The 19,675-nt window shown below is 41.0% G+C and overlaps 1 protein-coding gene across 1 annotated transcript in view; it reads left to right on the top strand.

Moving 5' to 3' along the window:
• Positions 1-19,675, top strand: part of sv2a (synaptic vesicle glycoprotein 2A) — a 117,137-nt gene that overhangs the window by 32,883 nt on the left and 64,579 nt on the right. Inside the window, exon 2 of the mRNA XM_059339803.1 lies at positions 625-1,414. Coding sequence (XP_059195786.1) covers positions 805-1,414 — 610 coding nt within the window. The 5' untranslated portion in view covers positions 625-804. The remainder of the gene's footprint in view (positions 1-624; positions 1,415-19,675) is intronic.

Raw genomic sequence — 19,675 nt, 5'->3', positions numbered from 1 at the left:
GATGGAAGTCGGGGGTGTGAGTAGAGAAGAAAGAAGGGAAATGAAATGAAAGGTGTTGAGAGAAATTTCACTCCTGACATTTGCCCAGGCAAGCATGAAGTAACATTATGTTCTGACTTTCTAGCAATAAATGTGCAGTTTGAACATCAGTTTGAGATTTTGATCGCGTGGTGCTCAGTTGGAGCTTCAATCTAAACCTAACAGCAGTCGAACCTTATCGACCTTTTCTGCATTGCAGCTTTGCCTGTTAATTACTTTACAGATGTCTGTGTCACAGTATGGATCCATTATATGTTTGCGCTGCGGTGAGCCACAATGGAAATGCCACACTGTGATTTCTGGTGACATGGATGAGATAACTGCTGTTCAGTCGATATAGGTCACTTAGCTCCAGGACTCCGCACCTTAAAGCTGTCATGTCCTTTCTTTTCAAGCCATTAGTGCTGAGCCAGATAATATGTCCAGTCCTGCAAATGGCACGGCAGTGTGAATGCCACCAGTCCTTCAGTATGACTTGGCTCTGATCTTGAATGTTTAAAAATGTGCTTACACTGGACACTTCCCTCCACCCTGCCAGCGTGGTCAATCATGCTAACACAAACTCTTTTCTCTGCTCTTCCACAGGATCTGGTATCCGAGCACACGCTGGCCAAAGTCCAACAGCAGCAGAGCAGTGGAGCAGGGAGCTGTCCGCGGTGCTGAATTCATCAGCTAACAGAAATCCCCATTGCACACTCATGTGCTTGGGCCGCTCCTGATAGCTCCCATTCCTAGCAGCAACTGACCACCACCTCCACATCCAAGATGGACGACGACGGGCGTTACAGAGACGGCCGCTCAGACTTTGTCCGCGGCGCCAAGGACATTGCCAAAGTGGCCAAGAAACAGGTTGGCAAGAAGATGGGGCGCGGCGTGGACAAACTTGGCGATGAGTACACCAAGCGCTCCTATAAACGATTCGAGGAGGAAGACGATGACGACGACTACGCCGGCGCGCCGAGCAACGACGGAGGATATTACCGCAACGACAGCCGGGCCAATGACGATGAGGGTCACAGCGACTCCACCGAAGGACACGATGAGGATGACGAGATCTACGAGGGGGAGTACCAGGGCATCCCCAGGGCCGACTCGGGCAAGGCCGGTCACCTGGATGGGGTGACCACCGCTCAGGCGCAGCAGTTCAGGGATCTGTCGGCCTACGAGGGCGAGAGGAGGAAAGACCAGGAGGAGCTGGCCCAGCAGTACGAGACCATCCTGCAGGAGTGTGGCCACGGGAAGTTCCAGTGGACGCTCTACTTTGTCCTAGGGCTGGCACTGATGGCGGACGGCGTGGAGATCTTTGTGGTCGGCTTCGTGCTGCCCAGCGCAGAGAAGGACATGTGTCTATCTGAGCCCAACAAGGGCATGCTGGGTAAGAGTTCCAGATATCTTGCTTTTAGATACAATATGGTAAATGGTAAATGGGGTGCACTTATATATCGCTTTTATCCAAAGCGCTTTACACTACACACTACGGTCATTCACCCATTCACACACACATTCATACTGGTGGCCGAAGCTACCAGGGCACACCGGTGCCACCTGTCACCATTGGGAATTCATTCACACACCGATGAATGCAGCTATCTTGCTCAAGGATACTTCGACATGTAGGCTGCCATGGTCGGGGATCGAACCACCAACCTTCCGGTTACTGGGGGCGGCTGTGGCTCAGATGGTAGATTTCGTCCAGTAACCGGAAGGTTGGTGGTTCAATCCCCGACCATGGCAGCCTACATGTGAATGAATTCCCAATGGTGGCAGGTGGCACCAGCGTGCCCTGGTAGCCTCGGCCACCAGTGTGAATGGGTGAATGAGCGTAGTGTGTATTATAAAGCGCTATATAAGTGCATATACCATTTACTGGACGAACGCTCTACCAACTGAGCCACAGCCACCCCTATAATGTAATATAATATAAAAAATGTGATGCTTTCTATTCCAGTTGTAGTGTTTCGTTGTTTTTTTTTCCTTTGCTATTCTTATTCTTTGCTATAATATGCCAATCGTTTTTGCAGATATAGGGTTTAGTGTCCTGTACAGTTCTGTAACTCTAAAATATGATACTTATGATACTTACCTAAACAAAAACATTTCAAAATATGCGTGAGAAGGTATTACACACACGATAAACTCTGCACCGACATCCGTGTTTCTATCCACTGAGTGACTGTTTTAAACCCATCTACTGTCTTCTGTGCTGCTTCTTTGTGTATTTTCATCTCAGTTCCTCCTTTGGGAGTTTATGCCACCGCTTCACATTTAATCTCTGTCTTATCTTTGCAGTTACCTTTGCAGTTTATCCCCCAGTAATTGCTTTTCTACAGCCTCGTTGGCAGAGGAACTACAGCTATTTAAGATTCAACTGCCCGTGCAGCCTCTGAACAGCAGTAGAATTTTAATCACACTCCCAGCCTCTCAGCTCTCTGCAATAACTTCAGCTGTTTTATATCTGGACGATGTGTGTGTATGTGTGTTTGTGTGTGTGTGTGTGTGTGTGTGTGTGTGTGTGTGTGTGTGTGTGTGTGTGTGTGTGTCCATGTACTCTATTTGTGTTTCCATCGTATACGCTGCACGTCTGTCGCTTTGCCCGCTTCACAGCAAGCAGAAACAAAGACCTCGTGATCGTTTCCTATCCTCAGGGGCCAATGTCCAATCAGTCCAAACCTGCCTCACCATCTGTCATTGGCTGCCCAGCAAGGACACCATGAAGGGCCAGAGGTCTCCCTGGGATGGCACATTCAAACATGCTGTTTAGTTTACCTAAATAACTTATAAAGTATCTATTTTATCAAGCGTGTCAGAAGATGTAAAGAGAAAGATCTTCCACATGGAGATACCGAGAGATACTTTCTGTTTCACTCCAGTGGATGAAATATAGATAGTCTGACATCACAGTGAGATATTCCTGTCCAGCTTTGCTGGAGTCAAGCATTAATAATGTAAAACGTGAAAAATGAATGCGACATTTTACAGCATGTCCATTCTTTGGTGAGTTGTTGAAAGACGTTTCCAGAGGATTTCTGGAATTTATTTAATGTGCTGAGGTGCTAAACATGCCCAGAACAAACAGCAGCCTACTACAAACTGATACAATCATCCATATAATAATAATAATAATAAAAATATTTATATAGTGCTTTTTAAGATATTGAAAGATGCTTATACTAAAACTATTTGACTACAAATAGGTTTGATAGTTGAAATGCTGCTGATTCCACATTATCCAAACTTACAAAAACTTTAAAAAAATATCAAAAGTCCTGTTAAGCTGCATGAAACTACAAATTAATGACTTTAAAACTTTACAGTATCTTAAAGTGGACTCAAATGTTCAGTTGCATTATTTAATTTTCATGAATCAGATGAGATCTAATGACATCATTTCCAGTGCACTGGCAGGGTTTTGGTTGTTCAGCTGCACTGCTGCTAGTCGATAACATTGTTACCCTGCAGATGGGGATGCCTGGGTATTTAGCGTCTGTGCTGTTGGAAAAATAACGTCATGAGTTTGGCTGTTGAACACTTGTGCAAACAGTGGCGTCTGTGCATCTCTGCCAGATGGTGGAGCTATTAGGATTCTCCTTAATTTCTGTCATATAAATAATGCCACTGTATTGGATGTGAATTTTAACCCATTGACGCCGGGAAAGCATTACCGCATTTCTACCATTAAAGCCGGGAGCGCTGTTGCGTCACTCTACCATTAAGGCCGGGACAGCGGATATGTCATTTTGTAGTATTTGTATTTTTTTTCCACCTATTTTCGGTCCCCTGGCCAATGAAATGCATCAGAATCATGATCAGAATACATGCGGGAGTGTCGCAATGCAACATCGGACTTTTCCAGAACTTTGAAATCATGACGATCAGCAGTAAGTGACGGAAGAGAGATGAAAACAGCGCCGATCATTTAATTGCTGATGCGGACTTTGAACCCTCGGAACCAATCGACCGTCATTTATGGATGAGGAATATGTTTTTAGACGACATATTTTCACCGAAGAACAGACAGATTTGTGGCCATCTGGAGATAATAATATTATTAATAATATATTAATAATAATAATAATAATAGGCTAATTGATTGTATATATAGTATGTATATTATATTGTATGATATAAGAAATCATGACTGTTTATGTCTTATATTACTTTATGCGTCGTTGAGTACCCTGAAAAGTGCAATATATAAAATGTAGTATTATTATTTATTATTATTATTATTATGATATATATAATGAGAACTATGTCTTGTTCTTCCAGTGGTCATATCATGTTTGCATCTTGCTAATGGGCATGTATTAGTATTATGCATAGGATTTTTTATTCAGACAAATGTAACATTTGCTGAGTTTGTTGATTTAAAAAAAAAAATGTATTGAAGGTTTGGACAAATAAACTCAACTTCGTATGAAAGCCATGGGTATATGCTCTCAAATACTTTTTGAATTTCATTTTTATCTGCTACAGAGGCTGAAAAATCTATTATTTAGTAGGTGTTGAATTTCCAGAAAAACTTCAGGTTTTAGGGGGTCATTTGAAAATCGCCCATAGGTTTTCCAGGCATTTTTTTCCAGGCGCTTTAGGCCTTAATGGGTTAAACATGGCCAAGGTTTTAAATAATGAGGTAAGTGTATGTAAAAGTAATCCCCGTGAGCAAAACTGCTCAGTTTGTGACAGATTTCTATCCATGGTCATGTATGCAGGTGTGCTGCTGCAGTGTTTACATTACATACACTGCTAAATGTGACCAACATGTTAACATCAGGCAAACCAGTAATCTTGGTTGCACATATAGTTAATTTCTTCCCAATTTCGGATGACATTGATGCTGTTTGATTGTCTAGTTTTTGGTGAGGAAGATGCTTTTAGTAATTGTTTTCTCAGCTCAAGTGCAGCAGCAATGTGCAACATGAGAAGAGTTGTGTTTTTAGAACATTAAAGCATGTAAAACATGTTCTAGTAGAAACCCAAAATACAAATATGAACCTGAAAATAAGCATAATATATATTCTATGAGAGGTCCTATGTTTAATTTTCTTTTGACCTTTGATAAAGAGGAGTTTGCTGATCAAGTACAGTATATTCTTTTTCAGCGCTGCATCAGTGGAGGGACTTCTGTGCCCTGTGCTTGTGGCCTTTTTCCCCCTCTGCTTTCACTCCAATTTTCCTGTCTGACCTTTAAAACTACTAGGCCATGCTGCAGTTATTGTGCAGTAATAACACGGTGCAGTGTTCTCTCTGTTGTAAGGGAAGACAGGAGTGGGCGCGCACACACACACACACACACACACACACTGCTGCATTTAGCACGCATCCATACCTTACTTGGTTACTGGGTTGTGTAATTTCTCACGGTGGTACATGTCCTCAGTGAGCAGTCTGCATGTGTCTGTCTCCTGAACATCCATAACAATTTGCATATGTGCGTGTGTCATACTACGTGATTTGTGTGTGTGTGTGTGTGTGTGTGTGTGTACTTGTACTCCAATCATAGTGAGGACCAGAATTAGTTCTTAACTAACTGAGCACATTTTTGTGAAGTGAGGACATTTCAGATGGACCTCACTTATTTAAAGGCCCTAAAATGTTTGAAGGTTAGGACTTTGTTTCAGTTTCAGGTTTAGGTTAGGATCAGGGGCTACAAATGCATTACATTAATGATATGTCCTTAAAAGATTGAAGTACAAGAATGTGTGTTTGTGTCTTCTCGTACTTCCTACATAGTGAGGACCATGGCTTTAACCAGCAAGCTGAGGACATTTTTCTTTTAAGGCCTGTTTGAGGGTTAGGACTTGATTTTAAGGTTATAAGGTTGAGGTTAGGTGGTTAGGGTTGGGGTTAGGCATTCAGTTGTGATGGTTAAGGTTAGGGGTCTAGGGAATGCACTTGATAAATACAGAGTCCTCACAAAGAGAGAAGGACAAGAATGTGTGTGTGTGTGTGTGTGTGTGTGTGTGTGTGTGTGCGTGCGTGACTGGTGGTGTCCATTGAAGTTGTGACAAAGCAGTAACAGTAATTCCACTGTGGAAAAACACCCCAGTATAAAGTCTATGCAGGAAGGAAATAATGATTTCCTGTTTTTTTCAGTCTTATATAAGCTTATATATGCAGTGTTACTGCAGCCACCAGATAATAGATGTTCCCTCTGTGACGTGGCATAGTAGGCAAACCTTTTAAAATGCAAATACTCAAGTACATCTCCCTCAAATTTCCTCAAACGTTCCATCTCTCCCTCCTCTCTCGGCCGGCTGGGTTTGTGTCATGCCAGTAGGGAGACACGACTGGCCCCTGTTCCCTCCCCTCCCCCTGTTACGCAACACGCCTGACTCATGCTAGAGAGCCTCTGCTGCTCATGCCTCTCTGCATCCCATGATTCCTCTAGAGTGTCCTCTCACCCAACTTCCCCCTCCCCCCATCCTCACCCTCTTCTTCCTCTCCACAGAGCTGAAATAGAGCTTGCTCTGCCCACCGCTTTAACCTGACGCATTGTGCTGGAATCATGCATTGCGTGCATTTGTGCGTCTGTGCTGTATTGTGTGTGTGCACTGTGTGACAGAGAGCGACTGCACATGTGTGAGGGGTAATCGCCTGCAGAAAGCATTCAGCTGTACCCAGAGAGAAGGATTCAGAGGCAAACATAACCTCTTCCCTCTCCTGGCATTTTTGACTGGCTAGCTGTGTTATAAGGACATATCACGGATTGCATATTCATGTGTTTCCACCAACACAGAATTAAGGAAATTGCAAAGCAGAAAAAAGCAGAGAGGCTTTGAATTGACAGCAGTGAAGCCTGCATGGTGCAGAGTTTTCACTCTGTGAGCTAAAGGAGACACTTTCACAGGCAGCGGAGAAGCACAGACGGGTTGTCATTGATTTGTCCTTGTTGTGAAGCTGCGGAGGTTGCATCTGCAGTGTTGTTGCTTTGGCATAATGGAAAGAAGAAAGTGTGGTTTGTTACATGCAGCAGTCCTGCACTGCAAAAAAGGTGTGTCTAAAAACAAGATAAAAACACTAAATCTGAGGGAAATGATCTTGCCTCTATGGACAGATAATTTCACTTGACAAGATTTCTTAAATTAAGATTGTTAAATCTAGATATAAGCATGATGTACAGTTAAAATAAGAAATTAACTCTTAAAACAAGATAAATTAAAGCTGCAAGCAGCGATTAAATGGCCCGAGCAGAGTGCACTGACAATTATTTGTTTCTTACCAAGATAAAAAAAACTTTAGATTTAGAAGTGTTACATAATTTATCTTGTTTTAAGAGTTAATTTCATATTTTAAGCGTACAACATGCTTATTTCTAGATTTAATAATCCTAATTTAAGAAATCATGTGAAATTATCTGTCCATGCAGCAAGATCATTTCCCTCAGATTAAGTGTTTTTATCTTGTTTATAGACACACCTTTTTTGCAATGATGGAAGGTAATTTCTAAAAAAGGTAAAAATACTTTGATGTTTAAAATGATTTGAGCCTGTGGTGTACTCTGCATGCTGTGACAGTTGATGACAAAGGGAAAAATATCTGGTATATATGCAGTGTGCATCGTGCATTGTTATTTCAATATTTTCTGCCATACAGTAATAGAGACTGCAGCTATAATCTTTGCTCAGTGCATTGCGGCTGCATGCACAATTAGCCTGATTCTTTCACAAAGCTTTGCACAGTTAGTCTGGAGGCTAAAAGAAACCTTTGTGTATCATAATGTCTCCTTTGCCTTTTAATGAACACAGAATCAGATGTTGAGATGAAGGCAGACAGATGGGATGTGGAGGATTACATGTGTCAGTTTGATTTGTTGGCACCTGTGGGAGTTACTCGCTGAGGGAACTTTAAAAAAAAAAAATGTTTTGCATTATTTTTTAAGGGAAATGAAATGTCAGAAAGGAATCAAGCTTTGGTTATTAGTATTCAGCTTACATCTGAAAATAAATATGCAAACTGTCAGATGATCGTTTTTATCCTTCTGTCAAACATGGAGCTGTAACTTCCCCAGAATATTTGATAGAGATTAAAAGTAGGTTGCCTTTTTTCTTTTTTTGCGTCACTGGGTAAAAATGCCATAATATCCTTTCAGCATATTGCAGTTCAGGTGGTCAGAGAAAAAACTCTCATTGTGAATAGTCTATGATGATGATCATGATCTTTTCCTAAACTTTAACATGTCATTTTGTTGCCTTAACATAACCAAGTCATGTTAGTTTTGATGCCTAGACTTAACCAAAGTGCATCAGAAAATCTAATTAAATCTAAAAATAGGTTTCTGACAGGACTCAAACCCCAATCTCTTTGGTGAAGGTCTTGTTTGACCTATGCATCTATCATAACCTCCTCCCTGCTCGTACTTTACCGCTCTTTATACCTTACAGTATGTCATCTCAAAGGGCTTTGCAGGTCCACGAGTTTGCAAAGAATTGACGCTTTATATAAAAGCATCAAGATTGCAGTCACCATTGGGATGATACACTGTAAGAAATGTCTGTAGATTTTACGGGGAAAAACTGCCGTAAAAAAAAGACCGCAAAATGATAAATGGGTTAATTCAGTTTCAGTAACAATGAAACACTGTAAATGTATAAATCAGCCAAAACAGTATTTTTTACAGGTGTAAAATACACTGGCAATATACTGGAATATATATGTATGTATATATATATATATATATATATATACATATATATATTTTAGCTATAACTGTAATTTTTGCTGTAATTTTTGTATTTTGTAAAAATGTAAATGTACTAAACACCATATCTCTAACAAAATATATTTAATCATATTTAATCATAAAAAAAGTAAATTCTAGTCAATTATATGGCAGAACAGCGTTTGTTTTGATGGCAAAACATTTTTTACGGTAAAATATGGAATAAAATGACAATCTTAAACATGAAATCAACAGTGCTAATATCTTTTTACCATAATATTAAAAAAAGTTCTACCGTAAAGAGGGGTTGAAGGGTGAAGAGGGGTTTGGGACAGAGCGAAGAGAGCTGTTTTCAAATTATTTCAGTTTTTTTTTTTTGTCTTACGCAGCCTCATAGATGCATTTAAATACCACATGAACAAGAGTGACCCACTTTAGAATTAGCACAATCAGTAAAGAGAGTGTTGGGTCACCATAATTGACATTCCCATCCTTTTGAAGATGTGTTTGTTTCTCATGATAAATACTGTATTCACATCCCATCCCTCACAGTCGGAGGGAGCGGTTGCTGCTGTAGAACAATTGTCTCATGTTTTTCAGCTTTCGGTGGTAGCAGTGAGGGGTGTGACGGCTGACTGGCCAAGTCAACTGATGAGGGACTGACTGCTTTCTCCTCCTCCGGTGCTGAAGAGCCTCAGCCCCCGCTCGCTCACAAAGCCCTGCATGTGCACTCTGGCAGAAAGGGAGAACCGGCTATTAATAGTGCCCTGCCCCCCCTCCCCTCACACACACACACACACACACGACCCTGCAGTGGCACACACACTTTTTCGTTCCATCTTCATGCACACGCACATGCACACGCACACGCACACACACACACACACACACACACACACACACACACACACACACACACACACACACACACACACTACCCTGGAGCCTTTGGGGAGCTCTGTCACAGGACAGACTGGCCACCGTCCTCCCCTCCTCCTCCTGCTCCTCCTTTCTTTTTCTCTCTGTCTCTCTCTCTCTCTCTCTCTCTCTCTCCAATTCAATTAAAAAAAGCTTTATTGGCAATATTGGCAAGACAGTATTGCCAGAGCACAAGTACAATTTTTCCAAATATTTGGACAATACACAATAACAGTAAGATATATATATATATATATATATATATATATATATATATATATATATATATATATATATATATATATATATATATATATATATATATATATATATATATATATATATATATATATATATATATATAAGAATCAATAAAACAAAGTGGATACATTCCATAAAATATATATGAATAAAATGAAATAGATCTTTGTGTGACAACAATATATCAATATAAAATCTAATGAGTCAGATGTAATATTGTGTAGTAGAGGAGTGTGTGTGTTCTATGTGTTGTCTGGTTTATCTCTGTGACAGGACTCACATATCTTGCTGCTCCTGTGGCGCTGATACTGTGTTCACCAAGTATATGCTACATTTAGTCTGCTCAGATTTCATTTCATCATTTCATTTTTGTAAAGAACTTAATTGTGATGTCTTGGTACTACAGTGTAGTGAGAAGTGCTGCTCTGTCTCCACCTCTGTCTCTCTCTGTGGACAGAACTGACCCAGCAGGTCTTCTGGAGGCAGCCAGGACTGTCTGTGACCTGGTCTCTACAGCTCAGTCATCACTGAGTCTGGACCTAGTCAACGTCTTTCTCACTCACCCATCAGTCACAGTGCTCAGATAGTTTGACAATGTGTTCTCTGTTCAGAGATGAGGAGCATTTGAGTTTGTTTTGTGGTAGATGTCCGACAGTTAACATAATGTTCTTTTTCTTTCTTTATGATTTGGTTTGTCCCGATTGTGTCAGGGCTGTCCTGAGAGGAGCTGAGCCTCAGGACCAGCTGGCTTAGGGGACTCCTCTCTATGTTCTTGTTGTCAGGTGTTTATAGAATTTATTTGCTCTTTTTTTTGGTATCCTAATTAAAAGGGGGAATTGGCCTAGCTCGGCTCGGCAGCCATTGTTGGGGGTGTTCATGTGGACTCTGAGATGCTCTTACAGATCTCAGTGTGCAGGGTTTCCACTGGGTGTTTGTCCCATTTGTCAAAGTATTGATTTACAAGAGTGCCCCACAATTCACTACCATACAGTTCAATAGATTTGATTATAGATGTGAATATTTTGAGCCAGATTCTTACAGGTCTACCTGTGTTTGAAGATTTTTTGATGGATAGAAAGCCCTTCTTCCTTTGTCTCTGAGATCATTAACAGCCAGGTTGAAGTTTCCTGTGGAGGTTATTTTTAGTCCCAAATATCTGTAAGTGTGTGTTCTATGTGGGTAGAGCCCAGTGACAACCTGTACGGGTTTCTCTGACACTTGGGTCGTTTTTGGAAGACCATAAATCTTGTCTTTTCCAGACTGATTGTCAGGGCCCAGGTCTGACTCCAGTTTTGCAGATGATCCAATTACTGTTGTAAAGCCTCTTTAAATGGTGCTAGCAGTGTTAGATCATCTGCAAAAGGTAGACATTTTATTGCTGTGTCAGAGAAGTGAGACCAGGAATATCTGACTATTTTAGTGATTTTGCCAGTTCATCAATATAAAATGTAAAACAGAGTGGTCTCACTCCTCTATTTTGGGGAAGAAATTTGTTTTTTCTATTGCCAATTTTTACAGCACACTTATTTTTTGTATACATGGCTTTAATAATATCATAGGTTTTTCCCCCTACACCTTTTTCAGTTAGTTTCAGTTTGTAGTTTGTTGATGAGATCATTTTGGGCCGAATTCTGTGTGATGGTACTGTACAGGTTTTCAAAGTGTTTTTTCCCCATATATCACCATTTTGAATAGCCAGTTCTTCTTTCTGTGGTTTACTGAAATAGTGCTATTTTTCCAGAAATCAATGTGAGTCAATGGATTCTTCAATTGTATCAAGCTGGTGCTACACATGTTGCTCCCTTTTAGTTCTCAGTGTTCTTTTGTATAATTTCAGTGTTTCCCAATATTGGAGGCGAAGCTCAAGATTGTCAGGTTGTCTGTGTTTCTGATCTGATACATGTCTTTATCAAGCCATTTTTCATTGGCTGATGTTTTGATGTGTGATGCTGAGACTTTTTCAGACTGGACAGATCTGCCACGTCATGGAATATGTTGTTCATATCTTGTACAGCCTGATTCAGGACATCATTATGGTGGTGATACAAGGTGGTAAGAAAATGGTCTAATTGTCTAATAGTTCAATTTCCTGGGTTCTGCTGCATGAGGGTCTGTTGCTGTCTTTTTAATGTAGAGTGTAATTTTTCTGTGATCAGAGAAGGGTGTTAAGGGGCTGACTGTGAATGCTCTCAGATAGAAGGGGTCTAGGTCTGTAACAATATAATCTACTGGGCCATTGCCAAGAGGAGAGCTGTGTGTGTAGTGACCATAGTCTGTATATAAATAATGGATGTAGTTACCGTGACCTCACCCATTGGTTTGTGGCCCGTTGGAAGCATCGAGTTCAGCGTTACACTCGTCTCCATCTTGTTTCCGATACGGGGAGCAGACCATATCTGGACTGTGGAGGAGCGAGAGGGATCTGATCACTGACTACAGCCTCTCTACACTTCAACCTGACTGAGAGAAGCTGCTGCTAATTCATGTTAGCATTAACTGGGTTGTTAGTTTTGGCTAGCAAAAAACAAAAACAAAATGTATGTTACTGACCTCAGAAAACTGAGCAGCGACTCCTTGGAGTGTCTGTTAGTCCAACCAAACGCTGAACAAGACATTTTTACTGAACAAAACGTTCAAATACTGTCATTTATTTTTTTATTAATTTATTTATTAATGACTTAACTGTCATTAAGTGAAAATCCAGTGAAAGGGTCAAAGTTATGAGACCAAACCGGTAAACGTCCTTTTTAATATCTATATAACATTATATATAACTTTATTGACACGTTGCCGTGGAGACGCATTGCTCTGCTTCTCTCCTGATGACGGCTCGCCTTGTTAGTGCAGATAGATAGATAGATAGATAGATAGATAGATAGATAGATAGACGGACGGACGGACGGACGGGAGGGGAATGCTGATTTATGTATTTTATTTCTAGGTATATGTTTGTCTCCCTGTGGGTTAATATAATCTGGTTCTATACCTGTCCTGGCATCTCATCCCCAAGAATGGAGAAAGTGTGTTCATTATAGTAAGGGGATTCTGATGGGGGACATATGAATATGTCTTTATCTGTGGCAGAAGTCTTTCATTTTATTTTGAGCCAAATTGAAAATTCACCTTTTTTGATTAATTCTATTGAGTGTACAGGGTTTGCTTTATACCAAATCAGCATTCCTCCAGAAACCCCCTGCTGTGGGTTACTCATTTTCATTTTCAATTTTCTCTCTCTCTCTCTTTCTCTCTCTCTCTCTCTCTCTCTCTCTCCCCCCCTACTTCCTCTCCAGAGTGATGAGGTGCTCAGCTGTCTGAAGACTCCTGCTCCTCCTCTCTCATCCTTTCACTCCTCAGCCTGCTCAACTCTCTCTTTTCAGAATACCTCTCATTTAGTCTCAGCTTGGTCTGAGAAAAACAGCATTTCATAAAACTGCACGTCATATGAATTATTAAAGAAATGGAAGAGAAAGCAAAAGCCGTTTTGTAATATTGCACCTTCCTGTTACTTGTACTAATCCATTGGAAGCCATAGTAAATAAATATGAAACAGATGAAGGGCGATGAAAACCTCCGGGGGCCTAAAAAACCTCTATGATAGGTAAAATATTCAACAGAATAAAATAAATAATCTCAAGGTGTAAAATTGTCCCTGTGAAGTGGTCAAATAAATATAACATTAATCTGTGGTCTACTGCTAGATGTTATAAAATACATAAATAAATTAGCGACAATGTGTGTCATCCGGAAACATTTATTTGCCATTTGAATCTTGTTGCTGTTTTCACAACACTGAAAAAAGACGCATGTAAATGCCTGATGTACTGATGTAAGCTAAGCTCTTTTTCTATTCAGCATTGTTATGGAACAACATTAGTGTTTATTTGAAGTTGTGTTTCTGGCCACACGGTGAACGTTAGTCCATTGTTCCCTGTCCTTTTAACTTTACTCCTGAGGGAAATATCTGACTCTTAAGCTGCTAAATGCTACAGTTTTTTTTTTATGAAAACAGCTGCATGCTGCGTTTGAGAGTGAACCAAAACAATGGGCTCTTTTTTGTAGGGTTCATCACTAAACGTGTGTATCTAGTTCTGGTTGTACAAATTAGTTACTTATATTATCAGAAACAGCTCTGTCCTTATTTTGTTGAATCATTTAGTAAAAATATGGTCTCAGAATCACCCATCATATTAGTCAGGCGGCTCGGTAGGAGCCATTTCATCAAGATTGTGGATCGGAGATGGCAGCCATATAAAGTCTATGAGAACCAGTATATCTTCAAAGACACTTAGAAGGTCAATCTTGGTGTTAAAATATACATTTTCTGTTGGGGAAAATGTATATACAAGATCTGACATGAGATGAAAGCATGAGCAGTGTACATGGCAGCTAATCTGCACTCTGCCGTGAACAAAGATTCCAAACATTTTCAACTCAGGATTCCCTGCTGCAGCACTTGAAGCGAGTTGCCTACCAGTCTGGTTGAAAATGAACATATCTATTTGATCAAACAATCATCTAGAAATATTATCAAATGCTTTAAATGATTCCTTGACCCAGACAATGTAGATTTTGACAACAACATTGACCTTCTAAGTGGCTTGGAAGATATACTGGTTCTTTATATGGCTGCCATCTCCGATCCACACTCTTGGTGAAATGGCTCCTAACAAAAATTGAAACCTATGGAGATAGAGAGCATGTGGAAAAAAATTGGTGCTTTTGTCCAGCATGTCCACTTTATTTAGCTTAGGTGGCCAATCTGTGATAAGTATATATGCACTGTTTTTGTGCCTTGTAACAGAACTTTGCTACCATTTAAAGGTCATAGTAATCAGATAGTAAGATGCACCTTCAAAGGCAGGTTCACAACGTGTTTGTTACACATACAGGGAGAGCAGCATCACTCCTCCTCCTCCTCCTCAGTTAAATAGGTTATTGGTGCATTTGCTCACATGCAGTCCACTGGGAGAGAAGACCGGCAGATGGTCCGCTCGCTGCTACAAATTGTTCTCTAGTGTCACACGATTGTGCACGTATGTCGGCTGCAGAAGGAATCAGAAGTCGGCTTAAATACACAAGAGAACTTTAAACACAGGAAGAGTTAAAAGTCGTCATTTTCATACATACATGTTGCCTTTTTATATGTTGCCATTTTATACATTCACATTTACATTTTTTACACTTGCCTATCCCCAGGTGACAAGTTGTTATAATATGGTTCAATGGTAAAGTGTGTGCACATTGTATTGCATTCTAAATAGAACCCTTTGCCTCTTACTCCTTACTTTGCTTCCATTTAACCAACAAAAGTGGAGTTGGACACGCTCTAAATGCTCTTGTGCCATTCACTTTATAGTCCGGTTGACAGCCCATAGAGCCCCATTGTGGACCCGGAAATGTTGAGTGCACCAAAGTTTTATGATGGAAATAAATAGTATGGGTTCCCAGCATGCAGAAACTGCCAGATGCTAATTTGCATATGTTGGGCAATTTGTGCAATTGAGCTAACTAGCATAAAATAGCATAAAATAGCATAATCACCTATATTGGTCATATTATGGCGCTGCTTGGCCAAATAATACAATGTAAGCATGTTTTTGGGGGTTACTTGGGATGCTGAATCCATTTCTGACAATTAAACATTTGAAATGGGCATTTTAAAACAATTTGCTATTGATCTGGGCAGATTTAAATTCATTTCCAAATTCATTTTGATGTAATTGATATACCTATACATTGCACTTTCAAGCGAGTTAAAGTACATCGGTGTAAATGTTGAAACATTGTACTTGTTCAAATATCTTTGTCTTTATTTGTAATTTTTTGCTGCAAAAGAGTGTAATGGACCTTTGATAGTTGCTTCTGTAATTAATGCCATTCGTACCTGGAACGCTGCTCCACATACACATACCTAACCACAAATAGATAATAGAAAATACAGGGGTCTTACCTGCCTCCCTAACAAAAACAGGAGAAAAAGGGTTCCAAACAAACAGGCTACTCACCCTACCTACCAGGACTGCACTATAACATTAGGTTTCTTTGTTCCAGACAATTAAACAAAAACTCAACACTTCACAACAGTCAGTTTTAGCAAAACACAATATCTGTGGTCTGGCTGTAAGTCAGGAAAAAGGCCAAGGTGGAAAACATCTCCAGCAGCTCTTGTCCAATCAGAAACTCCAACCACCACTTGGGAAAACAAAGGGAGACACACAAAAAAAGGAGCAGCACCTCCCACTGGCACGGAGGATTATTTACATCACATACTGTAAATACATACAAAAGCCATATGCCCCATGGTCATAACAACAGGGACCTTTTTCTCATTGTAATGCTGTTGTTTAGCAGCCAAACTGCAATGTAACAAATTGCTCTGCTTTTGTTTATTGATGACAGCAGGACTTGGCTCTCAGGAAGCATCAGAGGCTGCAGAGATTCTGCTTGATAACCCCCCTAATTACACGGTCATAAAGAGAGACACGTGTGGCTCTTTCTCCGGCTATCTTGTCTTCTCTAAAAATCCAGTCAGCACCAGTTACCAACAAGATTGCACCCTCTGGTGTCTGTAATTTTCTTCCAATCAATTATTTTGCCCCTCGGATAAATGAGATAAATTGGGTCATGTTTTATCCTGGAGCCAGAAGCTGCTGCTGCAAAGAGCCGCACAGATAGTTGGATGTGAGCCGGCCCGGTGTGATGACAGAGAGAGATAGGGAGAGCGAGATAGTGATCCGTTTACAGTGAGTGGTGAAAAGGGTGACAGGTCAGCCCAGCGGGCAGATTCCCAGGCTGCAGCCTTGAGAAGATAAACCCCCAGTATGTCCTGTCCTGTCCACTGTTGCTGTCCTTCTGTCCGTCTGTCTGTCGGTCCTCCCTCCATGCTGCTGCATTGCGGCGACGACTGTTGAGCCCAGTCATCATCACTGGCTCACTGTCCATGCTATGAGCTGTACTGTCTCTGGCCTGCCACGGTGGACACATGCAGATAAGCACACACACAATACAGAGTAAACACTTGTAATACACAAGAACATAGGGATATTGACACGGACTCACAGGAGTACACACACACACACACACACAAACACACACACACACACACACACACACACACACACAGATGTGTTACCATGCTGTCGATTTCTGTCATAAACACATGCACACACACACACACACACACACACACACAGATGTGTTACCATACTTTCGTTTTCTGTCAGACACACATGCACACATGAAAATACAACAACATGTACACAAAGAATACCCTGAAATCAATCGAACAAGGGACGGAATGTCACCTTCTTCCCCAATTCAGCACTGCAGTGTTTACACAGGAATATAGAGACAGAGAGACAGAGAGAGAGACAAGGGACAGACAGACAGACAGACTGAGGGGACAGACAGAGAGAGAGGGAGAGACGGGACAGACAAACAGACAGAGAGAGAGAGAGAGGGGACAGACAGATAGCACTGCAGTGTTTACACAGGAATATAGAGACAGGGGACAGAACAATCAGAGAGAGAAAGACAGGGGACAGACAGAGAAAGATAGGGGACAGAGAGACAGACAGAGAGCGAGAGACAGGGGACAGACAGGCGGGTGGGAGAGACAGGGGACAGAGTGACAGACAGAGAGAGAGAGAGACAGGGGGCAGGGGACAGACAGAGAGAGAGACAGAGAGATGGGGGACAGAGAAACAGACAGAGAGAGAGAGAGACAGGGGGCAGGGGACGGACAGAGAGAAGAGACTAAGAGAGAGTAAGACACAGACAGACAGACAGACAGACAGACAGACAGACAGACAGAGACAGGGGACATATAGACAGAGGACAAAGAGACAGACGGAGAGACAAACAGAGAGACAGACAGGTGACAGACAGACACACGGAAAGGTAACAGAGAGACAGGGGGCAGGGGACAGACAGACAGAGAGAGAGACAGACAGACAGACAGACAGACAGACAGACAGACAGACAGACAGACAGACAGACAGACAGAGACACAGACAGGGAACAGAGAGTCACAAACACACTGCCTTCAATGCCTTCAAAGGTCTTTTCATCCAAAAATAAAAAGAAACCCCTTTTCATATCATCCCAAGTCAAGAACTTCCCTCCTCGTCGCTAACTTGTGTTTTTCTCCCTCAACATTGACTGTATGTCTTCGACTTCCTGGTCCCAGCAGTCAGCCTGCTGTAGACTGGTGATGGAGGGTCCTAGCTCATCCAACAAATCACTTTAAAGCCCATGTGGACGGCCTCTTCTGTTTTCTTGTTTAAATAAGCAACCCTTATCTGTCTGGTTCATCCACACCATAAGCTTTGTTAAGCCAGGCCTGATTATGTCTTATTCCAGCAAACACTATCTGCTGTTACGCGCTGATGTCGATTTGAGTGGAGAAACGAGTTGTGCCCTCGTTTGTCTTCTTGATTGTTGGTAAGCATAAAACAACTGAATTTGAATCACATGATTTTGTATTTGTATTGTTCAATTTGAATCATTGCATTGAAAAACTGAATCTGAATTCTAATTTGAAATTGATTTTATTAGTTTGGAACTGAACATTCAGTTCTCACAATTAAAATCAACAAATCAACAAATGTTACTAAAGAAAACGGAGGTGCTGATTGGCCGAAGAGGCGCTCCGTGTATCTTGGTCGCAGAAAATTGAAATTTTGCGAACTGAATTTGAATTGTGAGAACTGAATGTTCAGTTCAAAACTAATAAATTCAATTTCAAATTACAATTCAGATCGAGTTTTTCAGTGCAATGATTTAAACTGAACAATACAAAACAAACAAATTCAAACTAGAAAATTTCCCCTGGGGAAATTCTGAAAGGGCCACGGGGGCTACTGCCAGTGTGTGTATCTTCAGAGATTTCAAACTATGTCCTTTAACCTCAAAATGTGTGTGTGTGTGTGTGTGTAGCGAAAATTGCATAAAGTTACGTGTGTGTGTGTGTGTGTGTGTGTGTGTGTGCACGTGTGTGTTTGAAGCATATGTATGCATGTGTGAGGAGTGTGCGCACTTTAGTGTGTGTATCTGTAACTGTAATCACATCAAAGGCAATCAGATCAAAGCAATCAACAGAATTAACTGGCACCTGTTCCGGCTTAGTGACAGCAGAGGTGGACAGACTGAAATTTCTGGCCTCGAACAGAAAGCATTTTTGGCAAAACCATAATACCTATTATTGATCCGACTTCACTTTGAGCGTCCTGAGTTCTTCCTGAACGTCTACATATGGGGTTTTTTTTAAGAAAAATGAAAAAATAGCTTTGTTAGAGCGATCTACAAAAACTGTTAAATGTCCCTTTTTCTGAAATCTTCCTGCGTTTTTAATATGGGAGCCAATGAGGCTGTTGGTGGTGTTGGTGATGCATCTGTGCGTCCTACGCCCAAGCTATAACTCTGACAGCTTTACCAGAGGATTGTGAGTGAGAAGACAAATTTTCCTACGTTTCTATGTATAAATGATCTCTGTAGAGTGAAATTTGTGGCCTGGAGCGCAGTTTTCAAATTTATTTTTTGACATTTTCTTCTCTCCCTCTACACTCGGGCGATGATGTCACACACTGTGACACGAACATTTCGTGCAATACACACCCATTATAATCTCAGAATTTCTCCAAAAATGATCATGGTCATTGAACAGGGATTGATAAAAAAATATATGACCTATCGAAACATGGATTAATACACCGATACACAAGACTTGTGTCTACTGTTTAAAGTTTAAATGGAGTCTCTAGGTTAAATTATGCCGGAGGAGTAGACGTTTAAAAA

The sequence above is a fragment of the Centropristis striata genome, chromosome 8 (assembly GCF_030273125.1).
Source record: "Centropristis striata isolate RG_2023a ecotype Rhode Island chromosome 8, C.striata_1.0, whole genome shotgun sequence".
Lineage (NCBI taxonomy): Eukaryota > Metazoa > Chordata > Actinopteri > Perciformes > Serranidae > Centropristis > Centropristis striata.
The sequence above is the reverse complement of the archived record's forward strand: the minus strand, read 5'-3'. Positions and strand labels throughout refer to the sequence as shown.